Source organism: Arachis hypogaea, chromosome 20 (genome assembly GCF_003086295.3).
Source record: "Arachis hypogaea cultivar Tifrunner chromosome 20, arahy.Tifrunner.gnm2.J5K5, whole genome shotgun sequence".
NCBI lineage: Eukaryota > Viridiplantae > Streptophyta > Magnoliopsida > Fabales > Fabaceae > Arachis > Arachis hypogaea.
In genome coordinates, this window is record NC_092055.1 from 135,665,699 (window position 1) to 135,686,840 (window position 21,142).

The following is a 21,142-nucleotide window of genomic DNA, read 5'->3' on the forward strand; positions in this document are numbered from 1 at the left end:
TTGACTAATATTGATAAAAATTATTAGTTTCTAATATTTCTCTATTTTTATTTTTAATACTTAAAGTGATTGTAAAAAATTAAGAGTAAAAGTTTTTTTATATTATAAAAATATATATAAGTTCAAATTTTATTTCTCTCCTAAGCAAAATCCACTTGTCTCTCTAAAACACACATCTTTGTATTCTCCATCCACTCCGCATTTCACATTTCACAATTTGCCTTCTTCTTCTCTTCCCAGGTTCCAATATTCACCCTTCTTGGATCTTAACGCCTCCAAGCTTATATTCTCTACCAACCCACATCGCCATTTGCGCCATTCCTTCCTTGCAGATCAAGCACCCCTTTTGGCTAACAATAAGAAAGCTTGGTTTTTTATTTTTGTGGGGGTTGGTTCCAAAAATGGCTTCTTTCACGGTCCCATGTCCCAAGTGCCCTTCTCCTTCTTTGGGATTGAACTCCCAGAAGCTCTTGAAGCCATCTCTCTCGTTTGGATCTTTGGCTGCTGAGTCAGCTTCATCTGGGATTCGGGTATGGCTGATTTCTTATTTGTGTAGAATGTAAAACGGATCTCGTTTTGAATTGTTAACACCCTTATTATATTATTATTTTCAGCAAAAAATATACTCAGCGAATTCCAATGTAGTTTCTGTGGTGCTGGTCCTTTAAAAGCTAAAATGATATTGCTTCATCTTTTCCTTTCTTTTTTTTTTCCCTTAACTTCCTGTTGCTATTTTTTCCCCCAGCATCTAACATTTTACATACGATATGTATTGTTATATACAGATTCCATAGCTTTTCTTGGATTATATTTTCAGGTGTTTTGATCATCTGGTTTATTTTAGTACTGAAGAAAGGGCAAGCACCTTAATAATTGATTGATTTTCTTTTCATTTTCTCTGTTTTCATGACAGAATTAGTCAAATATTTCTAATAGTCAAATATGCATGAGTATATTTTAGAATGTGTATAAGTTTTTATTATGTGCATGTTAATGCTTTCATATATAGTTAATTTCCCTTCATGGGGGACTACAAATGAAGATTTTAAGCATTTTTTTCCCTTTTAGATAGAAATTCATTATATTCATTTTATTGGATGCCACTAATTTCCTATGTGCTGAGAAATTCAGAGTTCATCCATTGATAAAATTTCATTTTTGTAAAAGTGGTATGGTATCTATCCACTGACTAATAATAATCAATGTGTCAAATGCTTTGCAATTACTTTTATTTATTTATTTTTCAATTTTTCTTGTTAATCCTTTTTTTTTTCTGATTTACTATTATTTCCTGCAGTGCCTTAATGGGAAGCAATTTTCTGTCCAGAAGCTTCAAGCACAACGCCGTGAGGTTAGTTTCACTTTTAATTCGGACGAAAATTGTCATCCTATTGTTAAATTATGTTCTTGATGACTTGAGATCAAGTTCATTTCACATTAATTACCATGATTTGTGCAACATAGGCTGTTACTACTATTGAAAACTCTGCACCTGTATTGGTCAGTGGACCTAAAGTCGCCGCACCAAATGAGAAAGAAGACCAGAATGGGAAACCCGGTGGCACTACCACAGATCCATCTTTGGTTTCTGCATTCATGGCTCAAGTGGCAGACCTTGTAAAGTAAGACTAAGTCGCCACACCCTGCATGAAATTGCATGACCCTTTCTCTATCTGCATATCTATTTGAGTTTAATTATGATGTGCTAATAGTTCAAAAAGTTTTACCCTGTCACCTAATCAAATTCATTCGTTTAGATGACCATTTAAGTAATAAGGTATCAAGGTAGTTACTTTTGATTATGTGGCAATATATGTTCGGATGCCTATATAAAACTTGTTATAATTACATAGTTACAATACAAAAAAATTAAGTCCTATCTAATTTAGGACATGAATTGTTTCAATTGTTCTTATATGATGTTATTTTCATTGGTAGGCTTGTAGATTCCAGAGATATTGTGGAATTGCAACTTAAACAGTCAGATTGTGAGCTCATGATAAGGAAAAAGGAAGCTTTGGAGCCTCCTCCCCAGGTTATAGCCCCGGCATCAGCACCAATGCATTATGCTGCATATCCTTCTCCGCCACCTCCACCACCACCAGTGGCAGCATCTTCCACTCCTGCAAGCTCTCCACCTGCAAAAGCAGCACCTGCCTTACCTTCCCCTGGAAAAGCAAGCACATCAGGTCACCCACCGCTGAAATGTCCAATGGCGGGAACCTTTTATAGGAGTCCAGCTCCTGGTGAACCTCCATTTGTCAAGGTACAGCAGCACCACACTTCAATATCAATTTGGTCCCTCAAAGTTACATGTGACAATAGCTTTTCCTGAAAGATCCATGTGACATCGTTTTAGTTCTTGAAAGATACATGTGATATTAAATAAATTCATAAAAAAGAAAATCTCAAATAGCTGTCGCATGCATTTTTTGAGGATCAAAGTGATGTCAAATAGATGTCACATGCCATCTACAAAGCATACACGGTATCAAGGACATTAGTTCTGCATTAATAATTTTTGCTTCTGCTTTAGGTGGGAGATAAAGTACAAAAAGGACAGGTTATATGCATTATTGAGGCCATGAAACTGATGAATGAAATCGAGGTACGCATATTATTTGTTTGTTTTCTTGTTTATTCCCACGAATCGTTGCACTGATCGTTCCCTTTTTTGATTTCTTGTTTGCTTACCCATTTATTTTGTACTACTTGTATCTCATTATTGTTTTAGTTAACCACTTCCATATAGTAATATACTGAAATCTATAATACAAGGCACTCTAATTATAGCATTTACTTGGTACAGTGTTTTGAATTCCATCTCGTGTAGCCAAATTATAGCACTCTAATTCTTTGCTTGTTTTGATGGCAGGCTGATCAAACAGGAACAATAACTGAGATACTAGCTGAAGATGGGAAACCAGTCAGTGTAGACACGGTACTCTCTCTCTCTCTCTCTCTCTCTCATATGGCAGCACATCTACAAGCTCTATTCTTGAATTTTCTAATTAAAATTCTTGTCATCTATGCAGCCTCTCCTTGTAATAGCTCCGTGAGCATCGGAACGGATGTTAGTTCCAAGGTGATGGGGATGTTTCCTGTTGGATAGCATAGGATTTGATGTTTTTAGGTTTTCTGTTGGTGAGAAATTTGTTGAACTTGAATCATACTATTTTGTCACTTGAGAAAACTTTAGCTTCTTAGTCCCCTTCGCTCGTACACCTCTTCATATTTTTAGAGATATTTTAGACATAAAAGCACCGCATAATATATCAGAATGGAATATTCGAATATGTAGTTATAAGCAGTTTTGATATTTGTAGTGTTGAAGCTTTTATGTGTTTGATTATTGATGGGTTCTTTCTTGTATCTGTTGGCTGTTATGTTTGTTATATACTTATATAGCATCTTTCTATATCAAATACTCAAGATGCAGCAAATCCGTAGCCCATCCATCTGTACTTCTGTAGCACGATTCTATATTTTACTTGGTCTTAATACCATGTCGAGATTTTAAAAGCTGAGATTTGGTTGGAAGCTTGGTTCAAGTGGCCTCCCGAACAACTACATCCGGGTTCAAATTTCTCTAGTGGAAAAAAGAACCATGTAGTGGGAGGGGGTGTGTTGTGTTGTAAAGACGACCAAAAAAAAAAAAAACGAAGAGAAAGCAAGCTGAGATTTGACTACTAATTGTGTAAAATTTCTAACATGAATACTTGAATATTATATCAAAAGTAGTCTTTCTATTTCTAAAAGGATGCCAGTAGTCTTTTCCTACAAACTTTGCACATAACGATCATTATTCTCTCTTTTTGCATTGACGGACGAGTATGTTCACTGAAATCGAATGTTACTTTAAATTCCATCAAGAATGACCCGAGCACTGTATAATTGGAGGAGTTATAGGATGTTAAGAATATATTTAATCCATATTTCGAGAAACTTTACAACCACACATTTCTTTTTATAAGTTGAATATAAAACAAAGAATGAACGATTGTAAAGATTCTTATTTTCCAGGCTACTCACTAAATACTCTATGGGACAATTCATTTTGTGGTATGTACAATTTGTATCCATAGAGCTCGGCATTATGGTAAAAGGAAACTGAGCATAAATACCATCAAATATTATCCAGCGAAATTTAAGGATTCAATTAAAGATTAAGCTACTGCGTGAAACTGATAATAGACGCGATCTAATAAACGCGATCCTCACCGAGGTATCAAAGCAAACATCAAGAGTATTGAACCCAACCAAAAAATTGAAAGCAATCGATGAAAATTGTGAGGAAATACGTCGTGTGATTGTACTGAAGCATCTTTGTTTTCTTTCTTGGTTTTAGTAACTGATGATCAAATTGTTACTTGTCTGGAAAATCAACTGCAAGTTTGACTCGAATCTTCCAACTTACTAACAGCAGAACAAAATCACAAGGAAAGGGTGAACGACCAAGTTGAATTTTTACCAATAAAAGAATGCAGCCACTATACTATAATATGAAGCAAATATAAAGGAAACAGACAAAAAATGAGAGTCTTGTAAAAAGGCGAGGAGTACTCCAGGCCCAGCTTTCCTACTCTGTTTCCTCAACTCTATTCTGTTGACACTCATCCTACTCTATTTTTCTTTTCTCCCTTCCTATTCAATGTACAAGTTAGCCTATCTATCATGTACTTACATCTATCAATATTGCCTACTGCTGCTTCTAAGGTTAGCTCTACGGCCACCACTACTTGTGATCTTGCGCATTCCACCACCCCAATCATCATCATCATCATCATCCTCCAAGTCCCCACTAGCCATGGGTCCAGATCTCCGAACTTTTCTGGGTGTAGGTCGCTTCCGTTTTATATTTGCAGTGTACAGTGAATAATCCACCGTATCTTCCCTCAATGCATACTTAAATTCCTGGGGGCAACATATGTGTGAGAAATAATGGCTTAAGAAACAACTAATCAGGTGCAACAAGCTCACAAGCACATGAAAGAAGGAAACATTTGGCTCAAGCAACAATACCTGGTATCTCTGTATTAATTCTTGTGGATTTGAAGGCACGCTGAACTGAGTTTCACTAATATTAAATGGGATATTCTGTCTGGAGATAACTTCTCCAGGTTTTGGCTGTTCAGTTGGTGAATATGCCTGAACAAAATAAAAAGCACCATAATGGCCAAGAGGGCAACGTTTGAAAGTAGCTAAGTGATGACAAGATGCATCAAATAATCTTACCTGACATCTAGCATCATTGAGACTATACATGATTTTCAGATGTCTCTTCAATTTTAGGAGAAATTGCAGTGCAATTGCTGATAAGCAGTCTGCCTGGATAAGGATCAGGAACAAAATACAAGGGTGAGCACATGACCAGAATAATAAACAATGACTCACCCAGATATCCGCATTCATGTTCAGGTCAGTAATAGGAGGATATTTCCTACTCATGCCATCATGCGGTGCGAGTTCAGTGTGCAAATTAAAACACAAGAATGACAGCTGAAGAAACCTTTCATGGAATAAACTCTAATGGATTAAAATCCGGATGCTCTGGGTTGGTATGATTATGAAATCTGGAAACAAGAAGTTCAGCTAAATGGGGTCCAAAGAACTCGCATCTACTTTCGGGTGATCAGAAAGATGGTTGATTCACACTCAATATGGTGTTGCAGAAAGGGGGGAAGTCTACACTAAAAAATTCTAAGGCAAATTTTACCACCCTAAAGGTTAAAGTAGAGCAAAATTACTCCCCTCATATCTCTAGAGGCAAACATAGCCTAGCATCAGGAACAATCTTCCTCAAACAGCATGACATTGATGACGTAAATAAAATAATCACTGCAGGATGTACCTGAACTCTCTCCAGATCATCTTTTGAGAAGGCAAAATAATCAGAACCCACAGCATGCAGCTTTGGTTCGGAGCTGCCATTATTCGATAAAGTATCATCTGGCTGTTGGTAGAATGTTCCATTTAAATCCACTGATCTCATGTCATTCAAATCTGGATGAGCATCTAGATTTTGCTGAAATGTTCCATTCAAATCCATTGATGTTCCTTGGGTTATAATAGTGGACTTGTCTGTCTCCTGTTGATACATTCCATTCCCATTCGGTGTACTTTGATTCTCATTTCTTGATAACCTTGAACTCCAGGCTTTAAAATTCGCTTCTAGTGGCCCAGCCCTAATTTGAACTATTCGATTGATGGCATATATTAGATAAAGGGGCTCATCAGGGGAAATGAAAGGCAGCAATCCAAGGACCTCTGTGCAGTATCTGTTAAAAAGAAGCCAGGTAAAAGGTTAATAAGAACTTACATACAAAGAAAGAACAGCAACAAATAATACTTACGATAAGAAAGCTATTACTGAATGGCTCCACTTTGGATTGTCAAATTTTCGCACAATTGATGACATAAATTTATTCCTTGAATTCCTGTTCCCCCGGATGAGCTTGTATATTCTAGAAACACCAAGTCTTGCTTGAGCTAGTGAGACAGATTCGGTTTTCCCTTTTCCAGATACAGGGATTTTAGATGGGATTTTCTGATTGCCATTTTCAGAAGCAGTGCTAATTGATTGCATGAAAATAAATGACATTTGAAGTCCATCACCCAAACGACTTTCAAAAAATGCAGGGTACCTACAGAGATTTTTTATTTATTAATACAACCATATTGACTGTTAGATATAAAAACTATGCATGTGTCTCCCATTAACAGCTAAAACTTTTAGGGATTACTTCATGAATGGTTTTTATATCTAACATTGACCTTTACTGTCATTCAGAATTGTATATAGAAGATTACTTCTCATTCATATTCATTAGGAGATGATGAGCCAGCTTTGCATTTGACTCCAGAGGATCAGTTTCAAGTGCTATTAGGTATGGAACACAAGTGATTGGGTGAACAAGACCTTGGCGCAACACAACTTCAACTATCTGCATTATTAGCAAATTATTTTGTTCTAAGTACGTTGAAGCAAAAGAAAACCCAACTGCTGTTACTGTAATGCATGTATTGAGTTGGAATGAGATATCTAATCCACACTCAAGACTGATGGTTCAAAACTGAACACTTTGCCTTTAGACTCCTTCACAAAGTATCTACCAAGTTTCTCACATGTTCAGTCCAAAAGATTTGGAGGAATAATGCACCAAACAGCCATCAAACAATAAAATTTCCTTTTTAACTGTATTTAGTTCAAGACAACTTATTTTACTTGTTTTCTTAGCATTTGGATTATAAGGTACTGACCTTCAGAGCTGATTGGCGGACTTGTTCATTGGAATCCAAACATCTGCCTAAAATATTATCCCAATATAACTGAATTATACCCCCGCATATGTTTGTGTCCCCAGCTCCAGCAGCAACGGGTACACTCTGCACAGCTCCAACTGTGTAACCAGTTATGTTATCATCAGGTTTATCTGTTCCCATTTTGCTTTCAGCATCAAGGAGATACTCCAACATGTTTTGCAATGCTTGAATCTGATATCAGGCTGATTTAGTATCCAGAGAGAGGCACTATATATATCAAGTTGAAATATATTACCTTAAGACGAGTGTCAGCATTTGAAGATAATGTTCCCTCCAGTATCTTTCCAATATCCTTTTCCAACATGTATTCAGGCCTGGCAATTAAAATAAACCCTAGTGCCTACAAGAGATGCAAAAAATCTCAAACTTCATGATTGAACCAACATAAAAACCTAGATAAAGGCATAGTTCTTACCTGCAATGATCTAGCCTTAACAACAAAATCCTCCTCAGAGAGAAACTTTATACACAAGGTAAGACTCCTTCTGACATCAATAACTTTATTGCTGGAGCTTACCAACAAAGAATTGCCATATCGAATGAGTGATCCAAGACAAAAGAGTGATCGCCCAACTTGCTGCAAATGATTGGAGACAGTTAACTTTTATAACACATGCTATATAAAATTAAATGTAACAACCTTTAGGGACTAATTTAATAAAGATTAAGATAATAATCAATGAATAAATCAAAGATAAGTATATAGTGCGAACAAGCCATGGCACAAAAACACACCAACTTTAGTGATTATCATATACCCATTCAGACCAGGAGGAAATAGGAATAGGATCAACTTAACATTACACCTGCAGAGAAGGTATCTCAAATAAAGAGCATATGTGTCCAACAGAAATTGTACACTTGAAGCTCGTGAAACTAGCCTTCATGAACTTGCATGCGCATAAACCCAATTAACTAAAAGATGATATGTCAACATGATTCTGCAACAAACCTGCTTATTGTCCAAACATTTGTAGAAGACCTGAATAAGATGCTCCACCACAGCAGCCCCTTTACTGCCTATGTTGCTTACAGAGCAGAGGCACCTGTTAAGCAAACTGAAATAAGATCTTTGCAGCAAACTCTTCTTTAAACAAAACAACCAGTAAGCCTTTTCTCATTAGATGTTTTAGCTACATAAACAGTACGATCATTCCCAAAAAATGTCATGCACTAATTTTTTTCCCCCGAGTTACATGTATGCACAGGTATTACTGCATAAGAAAGCTACTTAAATATACCAATTTAATACATCAAAATCAAAATATTTTGAAACTATGTTTCACATTTATAAGTTTCAGAGTCCATCAAACGTACTTGATACAAGCATGGACTACTGTCAAGAAAGAATGCCGGACAATCATATGTTTCAAATCTTGCTCTAGCTCGTCAACAATATTTGGAGGTAACTTCCGAAGTAAAGGCAACACAGCATCAATTACAAAGATTATACTCTCAACTAGCTGTGCAACCATGCGATTGTCAACCTGAAGACCAAAAAGATAAAGAAATGGATCCAATAAACAACCTGTCCCATAGATTTTTAATATTTTGAAAACAAATATAAGATACATATACAAATAGTATCTGTACATCACAGCTGTTAACCACATACAGCATCCCAATTGGCGCCACCTAATACTTTGAAGTTCTAGCACTTATAGCACCATCATATAAATATGACATCAACAATAAGTTGACAATATTGATGATGACATAGTTACTGGCTGGAATACATGATGATCTTAAAGGCTGGAGAAACCAGGAAACATGGATGAACTTGGCTAGAAAAGCTTGAACAACCTCAGACAGAACACTGAAGTACAGCATTTTTGTGAGGACTCAAAACACAAAAACTGCTGCCAAACAAAATAGCTATTGTGAACAGAGAATCCTGAGATACCTTTGTGAAACAAGTGGGATGGGTTCACAAAACAGTTGTGATCAGTTTCTCTATTTTAGGAAAATGAAGGAACAGCAGTAAACTTGAAACAAGGGGCCCTAGTTTAAAGATCAGTTGAAATCATGGTCAAATAGTGGATTCCTGAGACACATCGCAATTTAGCAGTGACTACTATGGATCACGGAGGAGTATTACGAATAAGTGCATAAGCCCTGCAAATTCTGAAACAGCTACCCCAATAACAGACATGATAATGCTGGGTGGTTTAGTTAAATTGCCATCCAATATATACACAATAGTAATTGACCCAATCCAAGAGAAATGAATCCAAGTAACACTTGACTCCACCAATAAGTGAAGAAGATAGTACTAACCTGCGTTTTAAGATATGGCTGCAAAGTAACAACAAACTGGGATGGGTTTGAAGCAGGTGCACAGAGAGTTGGGTCCACAAGACAAAATGCATGCAAGGCCAGCACATATGGTAGAGCATGCACCTCCACTTCATTGCTATTAATTTCCTCAACCTGATCGTCAACATAAATTCCATTACTTCCATATCAACATAGGCCAACATATGTTAGACGCACCATCAAGACACCGACATACCTGCAATATCTTCTCCAGCAAGCATTTGCACATTAACTCACAGCGCTTACGCACTGTAGCAAGGGACACAGGGTTGACACCAACAGCTTTTGCAGCTTGGGGCAAAAAATCAAGTGATAAGTTGCGCTTTATTACAGTTACAAGAAGTTGATTGTTGGGCATTCTCCTGAGCATTTCAACAATTTGCTCTGTTTTCTTAGCCACCTCGAGTGGAACAGTACTACCATCTCCAAAGACCTGAGTTTGTGAACCATAAGGCTCCTCAAACCAGAACTCATGAAACGTTTTGCAAACAAGGTCCTGCAAATGAAAAGCATGATAAGGGAAAGATCTTAAACAGCAGAAGAGGGTCAAGTCATTGACAATAAATATAGAGACTCTATCATATGACACAGCAACAAATAAGAGCAGGCTCCAACATGAGTGACTAATTTATACAGGAGGAGGTAACTACCCATTAATATCCTTCTTAAATAATATAAAGGGTAAAATATTATTTTAATCCCTATGGTTAAGTCCCAATTTCGTCCCTAATGTTTAAAATGTTCTTTTTTTGTCCCAAATGTTTCATTTCATTCTATTTTATCCTTCGGTCAAAATTAAAACATTTTCTTCTAAATATACCCTTTTTCTCTATTATTATTTATTATCTTCTTACTTTTCTTATTCTTCTGCTACTTTCACTCTCAAATCACTACAACCACCACTATGACCACTACATTATGACTTTCGTTGCTACTTAGAAGAAAATCATAATGGAGGAAAAGGTATTTTTAAAAAATTTTTATTTTGACCAAAAGACCGAAATAGGATGAAATATTACGTTTGGAATAAAAATTTATGCTTAATAGGAACATGTTGGGGAAAAACCTACAAACCCAACATTACCTTACTTCAATAAATAAATTACCATGCTGACAAATAGGTACAAAGTAATTACAATACTAGTGCCTTGTCTCAAAAAGACTCGAGCAGCAACTGCAAATACCTGGATACTTGACTCATCATCACTAATGCGCGAAATTATTTCTGTGCAAGCCCTAGTATAGCCAGAGAAGTTGACATTTGAACTGCACATGTCTCGAATAAGTTTTATTGCTCGTTTTCGAACACTAACTCCAGTATCTTTGATTCTCTCAGCGATCTTTTCAAAATACTACACAACACAGGAAAGAAAATTGGTTAAAATTTGTAACACTTCATCAACCCAAATATGATGGGAAGAAAAAAAAATATAGGCTATATGTGTCCTCATAACAAAATAATAAAGCAAGATCAGTTTTAACTGTAACCATTAAGGAAAAGTCCATTGACACATACCTTAAAACCCACATCTGGATGTGAAGCAATGTGCCTGCCGACAAGTTCCAATGCTGCTTCTCTAACAGAAATTGCAGAGTCACAAAACCTTCCTTCAACAGCTGACTGTACTCGTTTATCACCCAATACCTCTGGATCAGCCTCTACAATGATACTAACCTGCTCGTTATATGAGATGAAAGAAAAAATTAATTAAATGCCAGGAAACAATAAAAAGCAACTCATTTTCACAAAAGAGCAGTATATTTTTAGAAATTGACTAGACTTACAGCTCGTAAAGCCTTAGCCCTGATAACTGGAGAGTTCTCCCTCAGGCTTGCCTGGATACATAACAGAAAAAAATAATTAAACACAATGAATTACAGTTCATTTGGAAAATCATGCAAATGGAGAATATCAACTAACCAGAAGCACGTGAAGAATCTTATCAAACCCTCGACAAAATGAACTGTTTTGACCCAAAACTAAAGTAATCTTCTTAATTGAATCCCTCGTCAACGTGGATGAGATGGTACTAGAGTCCCGTACAATGATTCTTGATTTCATTCTAGCAAGGTGGTATATAGGCTTTCGCTGACAATTAGGATCATCTTTGTACCACAGGCAGAGATAAAACCTGCACATCATGCACATGAATTACCATTGCTTGCATAAAACTCAAATATGTCAATTAGGAGAACTGTCAAGTACAAACCAGCAAACGAACAGATGGATATCATCAGCAGAAGTGACATCTTGAAGGTAATTCAAAAGCAACTGTTGAACAATTTCATGCTTTGAAATTTCAGAATCTTTTGACGCATTACGTTTCTTTGTCACGTCATCCTTACACCGGGAATTGCAATATGACTGTAATACAAGCAGTTGCTTATGACAAATGCATGTCTGACAGTACCAGTTCCGGTTGGAAACTTCATGTTCTTTAATACCCAGGCAGTCACTGTGGAAGGGTCTCTGGCAGCCATGGCATATCAATAAATTGTCGGTACTGCCATCCATACAGACACAACAAGAATCTTCTGGATATTGCTGATTAGCACTATCCTGACCATGTAAATCCTGAAGTATCCAGAACTTCTCCTGGCTACAAACCAAAGCATCACGCTTCAACCTTGCGGCAATTGTACCAAGAATATCAATAGCCATGGAACGTGCAGAGACATCCTTAGATTTCGGCCCAGCATTCTGAAGTAGTAGGACACAGAGAACCTGAAACAATTCTCAATGTAAACTAATCTGATATATTTAGCAAATCAGTAGTAATACATCCAGATACCTGCACACACAATGAACACACACACACACAGAGCTACCTCCAAAATGGGAGCTGAAGCAGGATACTCGGGCAAATTTAAAGTTGTGAGTAAATCAGTAACAAGATTCTCCATTATGGATTTCAGCTCTGAAGCATCCTGGGTCTTCACACTTGCAAACCGCTGAAGTACACGGCTCCAGAATAGACAGCAAGCTTCTGTTGTGGCTTCATGGCCTTTAATTGGATCATTAGGGTCAACCGAGACTTCCAACACAGCATTACCACTTGATGCTTGTCTTAAAGCATCGGGAAGGTTAGCACTACAGTGAATTAGCTGAATCAGCAAAGCGGTAACCATCTGGATCTGTCTTTGCTCTTCCTCGCGTATGTGGTAGGCTCTTATAGCTCGTTTTGAATATGGTAATTTCCAAAGAAGCTGAAGCACTTCATCTATCACATATGTGCGATGTTGTGTGTATAAATAGAATATCTGTGCCATCATGTTGTAAAAGCGATTTTTAAAATTAGTTGCTGAAATAAGCATGGAAGCCAACGTTGGAAAACCTTTTAAAGATGGAAGACAAATATCAGTACCGCGCTAAGTAAACCAATTGCCTTCAGCTGCAAAAGCTGGATATTCTCAACCAGGAATGTTGTAATGCTTGTTTTTACAAGTTGAAGAATGCAACTATCTGATAACCTCTCAATTAACAACAAATCCTTCAGCAATCCAAGAACAGTGCATAATTTCTGAAGGATAGTATTCACAGCAGAAGAAACCCTAATAAAGTGAAGACCAGAGTTATAATAATAAGAAAAGTATATTATCAAATCTAATGTGAGATCAATCCAATTGAAGAAGTTAAATAATAATAATAATAATAGCACCTGTTTGATGTTGATTTCCTCATCTTTGTACTCTTGCTGGTACGACGTTTCTTGCTTGCCGAACCAAATTCTGCATCATTTTCTTCGTAATAATCATCAACTGGAGAACATAACAATTAGCTGTATCAATATCAAACCACATAGAAGAAAAACTTCTTTCTAATCTCTCCCTTGCCCAATGGACAACAGTCAAAGGATTCTTCAAATGAATTATAATGCATCATTAACTACAGATATGCTATACAGTCAAAAATGCAATTTTATAAGAAGTCTTGCATTTCCAGTAGCATCTCCATTCTCCAAAATGCACAGTCATGAAAGCAAATAAATACTTTATTAAGAAGAAAAACCAGAAGAAAAAGGAAAAAAGACTAACCTTCACATGCAGTGTTTTCACTAGGTCTGTGTAACGCACGATACGATGGATCACTTGCACACATAACATCCATTATTTGACGCCTGGAAAACTCCAAAATTCTCTCAATGATCTGACAGGCATAGATTACATTTAGGATGTGTTTTGGAACATTAAAAAACTTAACTTATTTCAATAATCACTTATTTGTATAATCGCTTTTTAAAATAATCGTCTAACAATCAATTTATATTTGGATACTTCGTTAAAAAGTGACTTAAAGATAATCTTGTGTGTTTGGAATGTATGAAAACAGCTATTTTCTAAATGGTATATGAAATTATTGTTTATATTATTTTTTATAAGGTATAATTACCAAAATGGGTATGGAATGATTATTTATATTATTTACTATTTAATACTTGAAGTCAAATAGGCAAAAATTATTAAAATTTTCAAATAATCAACTTTTTCTTATAAGCTATGTTTTAGCTTAAATAAATTAGTTTTGATTATATTCTATTTTCAGTTTTATGCAAACTTGATTATTTTCAGGTAAAAGACTTTTTCTTTAAAGAAACATTTTTCATGGTTCCCAAACATGCTCTCAGACCAACTCATATTGCACATTAAGAATCTATAATCAGAAGGAACTAACATTTCGCACATCATCATTGCAAGAAAAATTACAGATTCCATAATATATAACAATAACAACACTTTTATCCTGCTGGGGGGCCGTTCTGTATATACTAGCTTCAACCTAAGGAGGGTTCTTATAAAATTCTAGTTATCAATAATAACAATTGTTTGAAACTTGCTAAATCAACACACCTCTTCTTTATAAATTTGCTTCGGCATCTCAGTGTGAGCCATCACAGCTAGTGCAGCATGAATGGACTCCAATGCGATCAAAATAGATGAAATTAGTTCCGAGTCTGACTGAAACACAGAACAACATGGTTGTGACAACAATGATTAACATAAGACAATAAAGAATATGAGATCACTGTACATTACTTAAAATGGATCCCAATAATTAAGGTCAGGAACAATGGATCAAAACAACATCATTGAACTCAATCAAAAATCAAACTTTCAATTAGCTAATCCACATTCTTTCCTGAAAGTTGCTAATTAAATTTTGTTATCTTTTCCCCTAATATCTTCATTTTATTTATTTTTCTTTCAATTGACCAATTTATGTGTCCTGCAAGTTGGGAGACATTCTTTTTCCTTTTTCCCTTTTCTAGATAACCAATTCTAAGCTATTCTTGTAAACAAACTCCAGAGATTTGGAGGATGCATGGAGGATAAAACGTTGTCTAGCAATAGCGCATGTTAGTTGGAGTTAAATACAAAATTTCCAGGTAACATAAATAGCATTTTTCAAACATTCCAAACACAATAATTGATAAAAACTTGTTCAATCATTAGCATCTCTCATTTCCCAAAATGGCACAATGGAATTCCCCTTCTCCCAAGTTCTCCATGCCAGCTCAGCATTAGGTTATTACATCCATGGGTGTAGTAGCATGCTCTGACTATAGCTCCTCAAAGCAGACTCCCATTAGTACAACATAGAGAACTTTCCCTCATACATGTTTAGAAATTGAAAAACTGCTTTACATATAACCCTTTTGGTTCTGTTTTACTCTTGCATAGAGGAACTCTTATTCCCTATCTTGTATTATTCGTCTTTTTGTCTTAATGAAATTCTTCTTTCAAAAAAAATAAATAAATAAATAAGTGTTATTGTTGCTTATATTTTCCTTCCTAAGGTCTAGTCCTACTTTCTACTTGTTCTTTTTTCCTCTCCAATAACATGTCCTTTCACACTCACAAAATCCTAACAATCGAACAAGTTCCATAACAGGTAATAATGCATTTCAAATTATTCTACAAGAATTGATAAAAACATGAGGAAAGAAGCCACAGTAAACATTCATCTGAGTTCTCCATTGATTAAAAAAAGCATGCAGGGAGCAGCAGATTAAAAGAGCAAAGGAAATTGAAGAAGCAGGGGGATCATAAAATTTTGAAGCATATGTAATGTAGCAAATATGAATGGTACCATCAAACATCAATTGGAAAAGACAGTAATGGAATCACTAGAAAAATTAAAACAATTTTATATAAATGACTTACATTCCACAATAAAGAAAGCCTCAGTCAAATGACCATGAGTCTTAAAAAGATTAGACTTCACCAACAAAACTCAAATGTATGTAGAAATTAGAGGAAACACGAGAACTGAAATCTACGAATTTTTCATGTCATTTTGGTCTTTGACATAGCATTAGAGACAATACTACCAGGTCAAGACTCAAGGATTCAATCCATGTTGCCAGATTCTTTAAAAATAAAGTTCAATTTCAGAGAAAATAGAAAAAATGAGATGACCATGTTTCAAGAGCAAAAGTTCTGCATGAATAATCATATTAGGCAGAGATATAAAAACAACCTCAATCCTTACCGCCTATGAGACTATATATAACTACATTTTACTAAACTGGAAAAATCTAAAAACAACGAAGTGATAGCGACCTAATAATCTGAAGTCTTGATGCTTGAGGAATCTCACTATGGATAACATATTATCTCAGTACGGCTGTCTTCGGCAAATGTTTCATGCATCTTAGTGTTTTACCATTGTATTATTATTGCCAATCCCTTTAAGATTAAGCCTAAACCTAATAATCAGAAGTCTTGCTGCTTGAGGAATCTCATTATGGATAACGTATTATCTCACTACTGTTGTCTTCAGGCATGTTTCATGTCTCTAGTATTTTACCATTGTATTATTATTGCCAATCCTTTTAAGATTAAGCCAAACTATTGGCTTTGTTTAATCAATCTGTTTTTGCCACACATCTCTGTAGCTCATAACCATAGAAGCTTGATCTATATACTTAAGAAGCTACTTCGTTACAAACTTCTGATAAGTACCAAGTACAATACTGTGTACAAGTCAGATTTTGAATAATTTTTACCGAGAAAAATTGAGCTCTTAAGTCAGCTACTTCCAAAATGAAAATTCAGCATATGAAGTAGTTGATAAGTAACTTACATTATCACAATCCTCAATTGACAGGCCTTCTGCCCTATGTATTTGATGATCTAGAACATTCAGTATCCTCACAAGGACTTCAACAGGAACAATATGCAGAAGTTTCTTCTCATGTATAGACATTATTTCATTAACAAGCAATCTAAGATCTGAAAGTGACAATGGCAGCCATTCTGCTTCATCTCGATCATCAGTCTGAACTTCAGCTTTGTTGCATAAGTCTTCCAAAAACTCACGAAACCTTCCAATGGTTGCATCTAAAATGATACAAGTTACCAGTCGTTTAGACGCATAAAAATGATCATACAAAACTCAATACATATATACACATACAGAGCACAAATAACATTAACACGTAGGAATCATCCATAGCACCTTGAAGCTCGGCAGAACTGGGCCCTACGGAAATTCCATCGCCTCCTTTCTTCCTTACTTTTGATTTTTTGGAAGATAACGTTGAAATGTCCTGCCAAATCATTTTGAGAATCAGCAAACCGTAGAAATCTAAACAAATGCACAAAGCAACTGCATCCATACATTTGAAGAAAAATGGTCATGTTGACGATTAGGGGTTGCATTGTAGTCTTCTTTAGTTTGATTTATGCCAGGAAGACTTGACTCACGGAGCTTCTTCTCACCCACCGCACGACCAGAGATCTGCTCCTTGACAGGACCTGAGAAACTTGAACAATACAATAAACAATAAGCAGAGCACCATCAAATTTTGTAATGAAAATTATAACCACAGGCAAAGATAAGCTCTGGCTGGATACATGATTACAAGACTAGTTTGAAAAACCGAAGCTCTAGTTTTACCAAAGAATAACATTGCTTATGTACATTGCATTTTCACACACCAAGCTGCCATTGAACTGGGATTGAGACCAACTCAAGATGCTGTACATCTACACGGACCAGAGTACAATGCTATGTCCAAAAAAAAATAAACGTCTATACCAACTAGCAAGTGATGTTGAACCTCTTGAAAGTTATAACTGACAGTAACTCATGACTCATGAGCATTAAATAAAAACGTCTTTAATGTAGGACAGTTTCACTCTGTCCTAAATCTCAGCCTCTTACATCATTGTAGTATAACGATCAGCAACAAGCCTATGAGACTGGAATAGATCCGGAAAGGTAACCTTCACAAGGAAAACCATGTACTGTGTTTACCTGTGGTACTGTATTCAAATGCTTCAGGATTGCACCTGAGAACCTCATCATGGAGTTCCAATGGCTCAATGTACATATACGAACCACTGCTGTTATCATCTCTTAAGTTTCTATATAAAACACAACACAATAGATAAAAATTAAATTAAATTCAGTAATAATATCAAAAATAGTAACAGAACCAAAATTGACCACAACAACAACAAAACAACATTAATATGAACACATGAAAATAACTGAACTAAATATCAGTTATTTGTCTAATCATAAATCAACACGATAAACTAATACACTCTGCTCATAAAGCAGTTATCTCTTCACTAATATTCTATCCATGAAGTTTAAATAATAACAACAATAATAATAACCAATCAACAGTTGTAAAGCATTAAACTCTACTCAAACCAACAACAATAGCATCAATCAAAATCTAAGTCCAGTACTAATATTCCTGTGATATAAACCTGCAAACTTCAGCAAGAATGCCTTAAACTAAACAACTTCAACTACATAGGTGCCAAACTCGTACAGCACCAAAAGTCACAATTCATCGCATAGGCTACAGTAAATCGCATGGAAATTCACGCGCGTCTAACTTCATCTCGCAAATTCCAAATTCAAAAAACAAAAGCACCGAATATTCCCCGTGAAATCAGTACCTAATATAGCATTTCCCTACCACTTCAAAGCTCAAATATCAATCTCAGCGATAGCATATAATGCAGAACCAAAACCGAATAAAGAATGCTTACAAGTACGACACATCGGTGTGCTGGAGCAGCTCAGCGATCTTTCCAGCCTGTGCGAGCACGTCGACACGGTTCAGCATCGCTGGCGAGTCAACTAGGCGGAGGTCCCGATCGGAGGAGCCGCAGAACACCGGAAGAGAAGGCAGCGGCAGGCAGGGAGCAACCTCGGAGTGGATAGTGTTCGACAGTCCGATGCCGCGGCGGCCGGACGAGGCGACCCCCACCACGGCGGTGGCGGCGCCGGAAGTGACTGGAAAACTCATGAAATGGTACAGCTCAGCTCTGGGAGGGCATGGAGTGACGAATACGGTTGGTGAATGGTAGAATTTGGGGAAAATTGAAAGGAATTAGGGTTTGAGTGAAGAGTGAAGAGAAGTAGAAGCTTAAGAGTGTATGAACCCTAAGTGGTGAGCCTTGAGACTTGAGAGGGTTAGATTGGGAAGAGAATTGGGGAAGCGATTGGCGGGGAAATTGAGCCGGTTTGGGAAAATGATTTCGGAGTATCGAGCTAAGTGGATTTGGTTTATATGCGGGTGAGAACAGAGCTAACGGTGAAGTTACGGAATTCTCCTTGTTGTGGGTGGTTTTGTCAAGATTGCGGTGCAAGCTAACCTGACGAAGCGACGGGAACACATGCCGGTGAGTGAAATGTAGCAACAAAATTGTTTGCTTATTTTTCAAGGGGTGAATATTTAAATTTTTATAAAATTTAGTTGTCAATAATAAATTTGATGTAAATAAAAAAAATTTAAAATAAAATTTAAATAAAATAAATTTTAAAAATATTTTTAAAATTTTTATTAAATTTAAAAGATAAAAAATATACTTTATTTTGTAAAATAAAAATTGATTAATTTTGTTGAACCATAAAATGATATGGATCGCTTTTTAAATTTTCATTTTTGCGGAAAAATTTTTATTATTTTTATGTAAATTTTTTTCTTTTTAAAAAAAAAATCTTTATAATCTTTATAATCTTTATATCTTTATCTTTATAGTGACAGTGATAGTAATACAAATGGGGAGTTCATATACTGACGTGGCGCTCATACATTAAGTTTGGGAATTTATTTGCTTAGGTGTCGTCACTCAAAATTTTTATAATTATATTTATAAATTATAAATTATTATTTGCTTAGTTTGTTATTTTCAAATTTTAAAATGGGAAGCTCATATGCTGACGTAGCGCTCATGCGTTGAACCTGACAGTTTATTTGCTTAGGTGTCGTCACTGTAATTTTTAGAATTATATTTATAAATTATAAATTATAATATGCTGACGCGGCGCTCATACGTTGAGTTTAGGAGTTTACTGGATTAGGTATTGTAAACCCCCAGATTTTTAGAAAATAAATAATGAATTATTTATAATTATATATATGATTTTCTTTTTAGAAAGATTATGAGACTTGATGTTTTAAATTAATTTGGTTTTATATAAATTTCAATTATAATTAGATACTTTTGATTTACTGAAATTAATGGTTCTTGCTAAATTAAAATTCAAAGTTTTAGTAATTGGAAATAAAAGAGAGTTTTGTATATAATTTAAATTAAATAATTAAAAGTTTTGATTAATGAGTAACAATATTTTTCGGCATTTTCTTAAAAATCGAAACGCGGTATCAAACTAAAGGCTCAATATTAAATAGTAAATAAGGAAAACAGGTCAGTAACGCCTTGTTTTTTGTACGATTATGACGTGCTGAAAGTTAGGGTGTTACATTATGGTATCAGAGCAGTTCATTCCTGTTAGAGCCTTGGGATTTGACTGACTATACTTCATTGCATACTCTGAGTGTCTGTCATGCTTAGTGACTTGTTCTGATAACAAGAATTTAGATTTGATATGCATGACTGTCTGATGATTAACGCTGTTAGTCTACCATTGCATACCTCATGGTATTAAGTCCCAGTTTGGGTAACTAACTTAATTAAGCTCTTTTTGATAAAATAACTTAAACAATAAATGACTCTATTAAAAGTAACTTATAAATAAGTTATTTTGTGTTTGGATTTTTAACTTTAAAAGTGCTTATTTTAAAGAAATGTAATGAAAAGTAGAAGTATTATGAGAGAAGTCATTTTTTTTAACTTCTCTATAAGCTCCAAAATAGCTTCTTAGAAAGTTGTAATTTGGTTTTGAAAATTGCACCCGACATTAATACTACTACTTTTCATAAGTCAAAAGTTAAAAAAAGCTACTTCTAGAGTTTCCCAAATGGGCCCTAAGTCTGGCCAACTTAACACTAACGATTTATGTATATGGGAACACTAATGGGTTGTCATGGACGAAATAGAAATAATAGGTAATGCGAATCACGGGGATTGGAAACTTTAGAAGTTACGTCTCGGGATTGATTGATTTCGTATCTTGTCCCTCCATGGTTTGTCTTGAAGTTTTGTCTGAGGTTTCTTTCTTGAGAAAGTGAACTAATTATTCTTCAATCCCGCTCCTTGTTCATGTGCGTTTTCGTTTGATCTTAACTGCGTA

At 35.6% G+C, this 21,142-nt stretch overlaps 2 protein-coding genes across 2 annotated transcripts; one reads left to right on the forward strand and one right to left on the reverse strand.

Annotated features, from left to right (window-relative positions):
- The first annotated feature begins 131 nt into the window (after positions 1–131).
- LOC112783193 (biotin carboxyl carrier protein of acetyl-CoA carboxylase 2, chloroplastic) lies at positions 132–3,372 on the forward strand. Its single transcript, XM_025826001.2, has 7 exons — positions 132–530; positions 1,298–1,351; positions 1,465–1,622; positions 1,939–2,266; positions 2,537–2,608; positions 2,876–2,941; positions 3,036–3,372. Exons 1-7 carry the CDS (start codon positions 402–404, stop codon positions 3,057–3,059), a joined length of 831 nt encoding a protein of 276 aa, XP_025681786.1. The 5' UTR covers positions 132–401; the 3' UTR covers positions 3,060–3,372.
- Positions 3,373–4,447: 1,075 nt separating this feature from the next.
- LOC112783192 (sister chromatid cohesion protein SCC2) lies at positions 4,448–19,320 on the reverse strand. The gene is made up of 28 exons (XM_025826000.3): positions 18,652–19,320; positions 17,900–18,009; positions 17,261–17,397; positions 17,099–17,189; positions 16,724–16,980; positions 14,488–14,595; positions 13,675–13,786; positions 13,299–13,398; positions 13,005–13,191; positions 12,469–12,900; positions 11,850–12,364; positions 11,561–11,771; positions 11,425–11,475; positions 11,156–11,314; positions 10,824–10,991; positions 9,836–10,135; positions 9,601–9,753; positions 8,641–8,810; positions 8,276–8,369; positions 7,739–7,900; positions 7,559–7,663; positions 7,261–7,494; positions 6,811–6,944; positions 6,354–6,644; positions 5,852–6,278; positions 5,236–5,328; positions 5,023–5,148; positions 4,448–4,914 (listed from the first exon to the last, which is right to left on the reverse strand). Exons 1-28 carry the CDS (start codon positions 18,909–18,911, stop codon positions 4,690–4,692), a joined length of 5,412 nt encoding a protein of 1,803 aa, XP_025681785.1. The 5' UTR covers positions 18,912–19,320; the 3' UTR covers positions 4,448–4,689.
- Between the last annotated feature and the right edge of the window lie 1,822 nt (positions 19,321–21,142).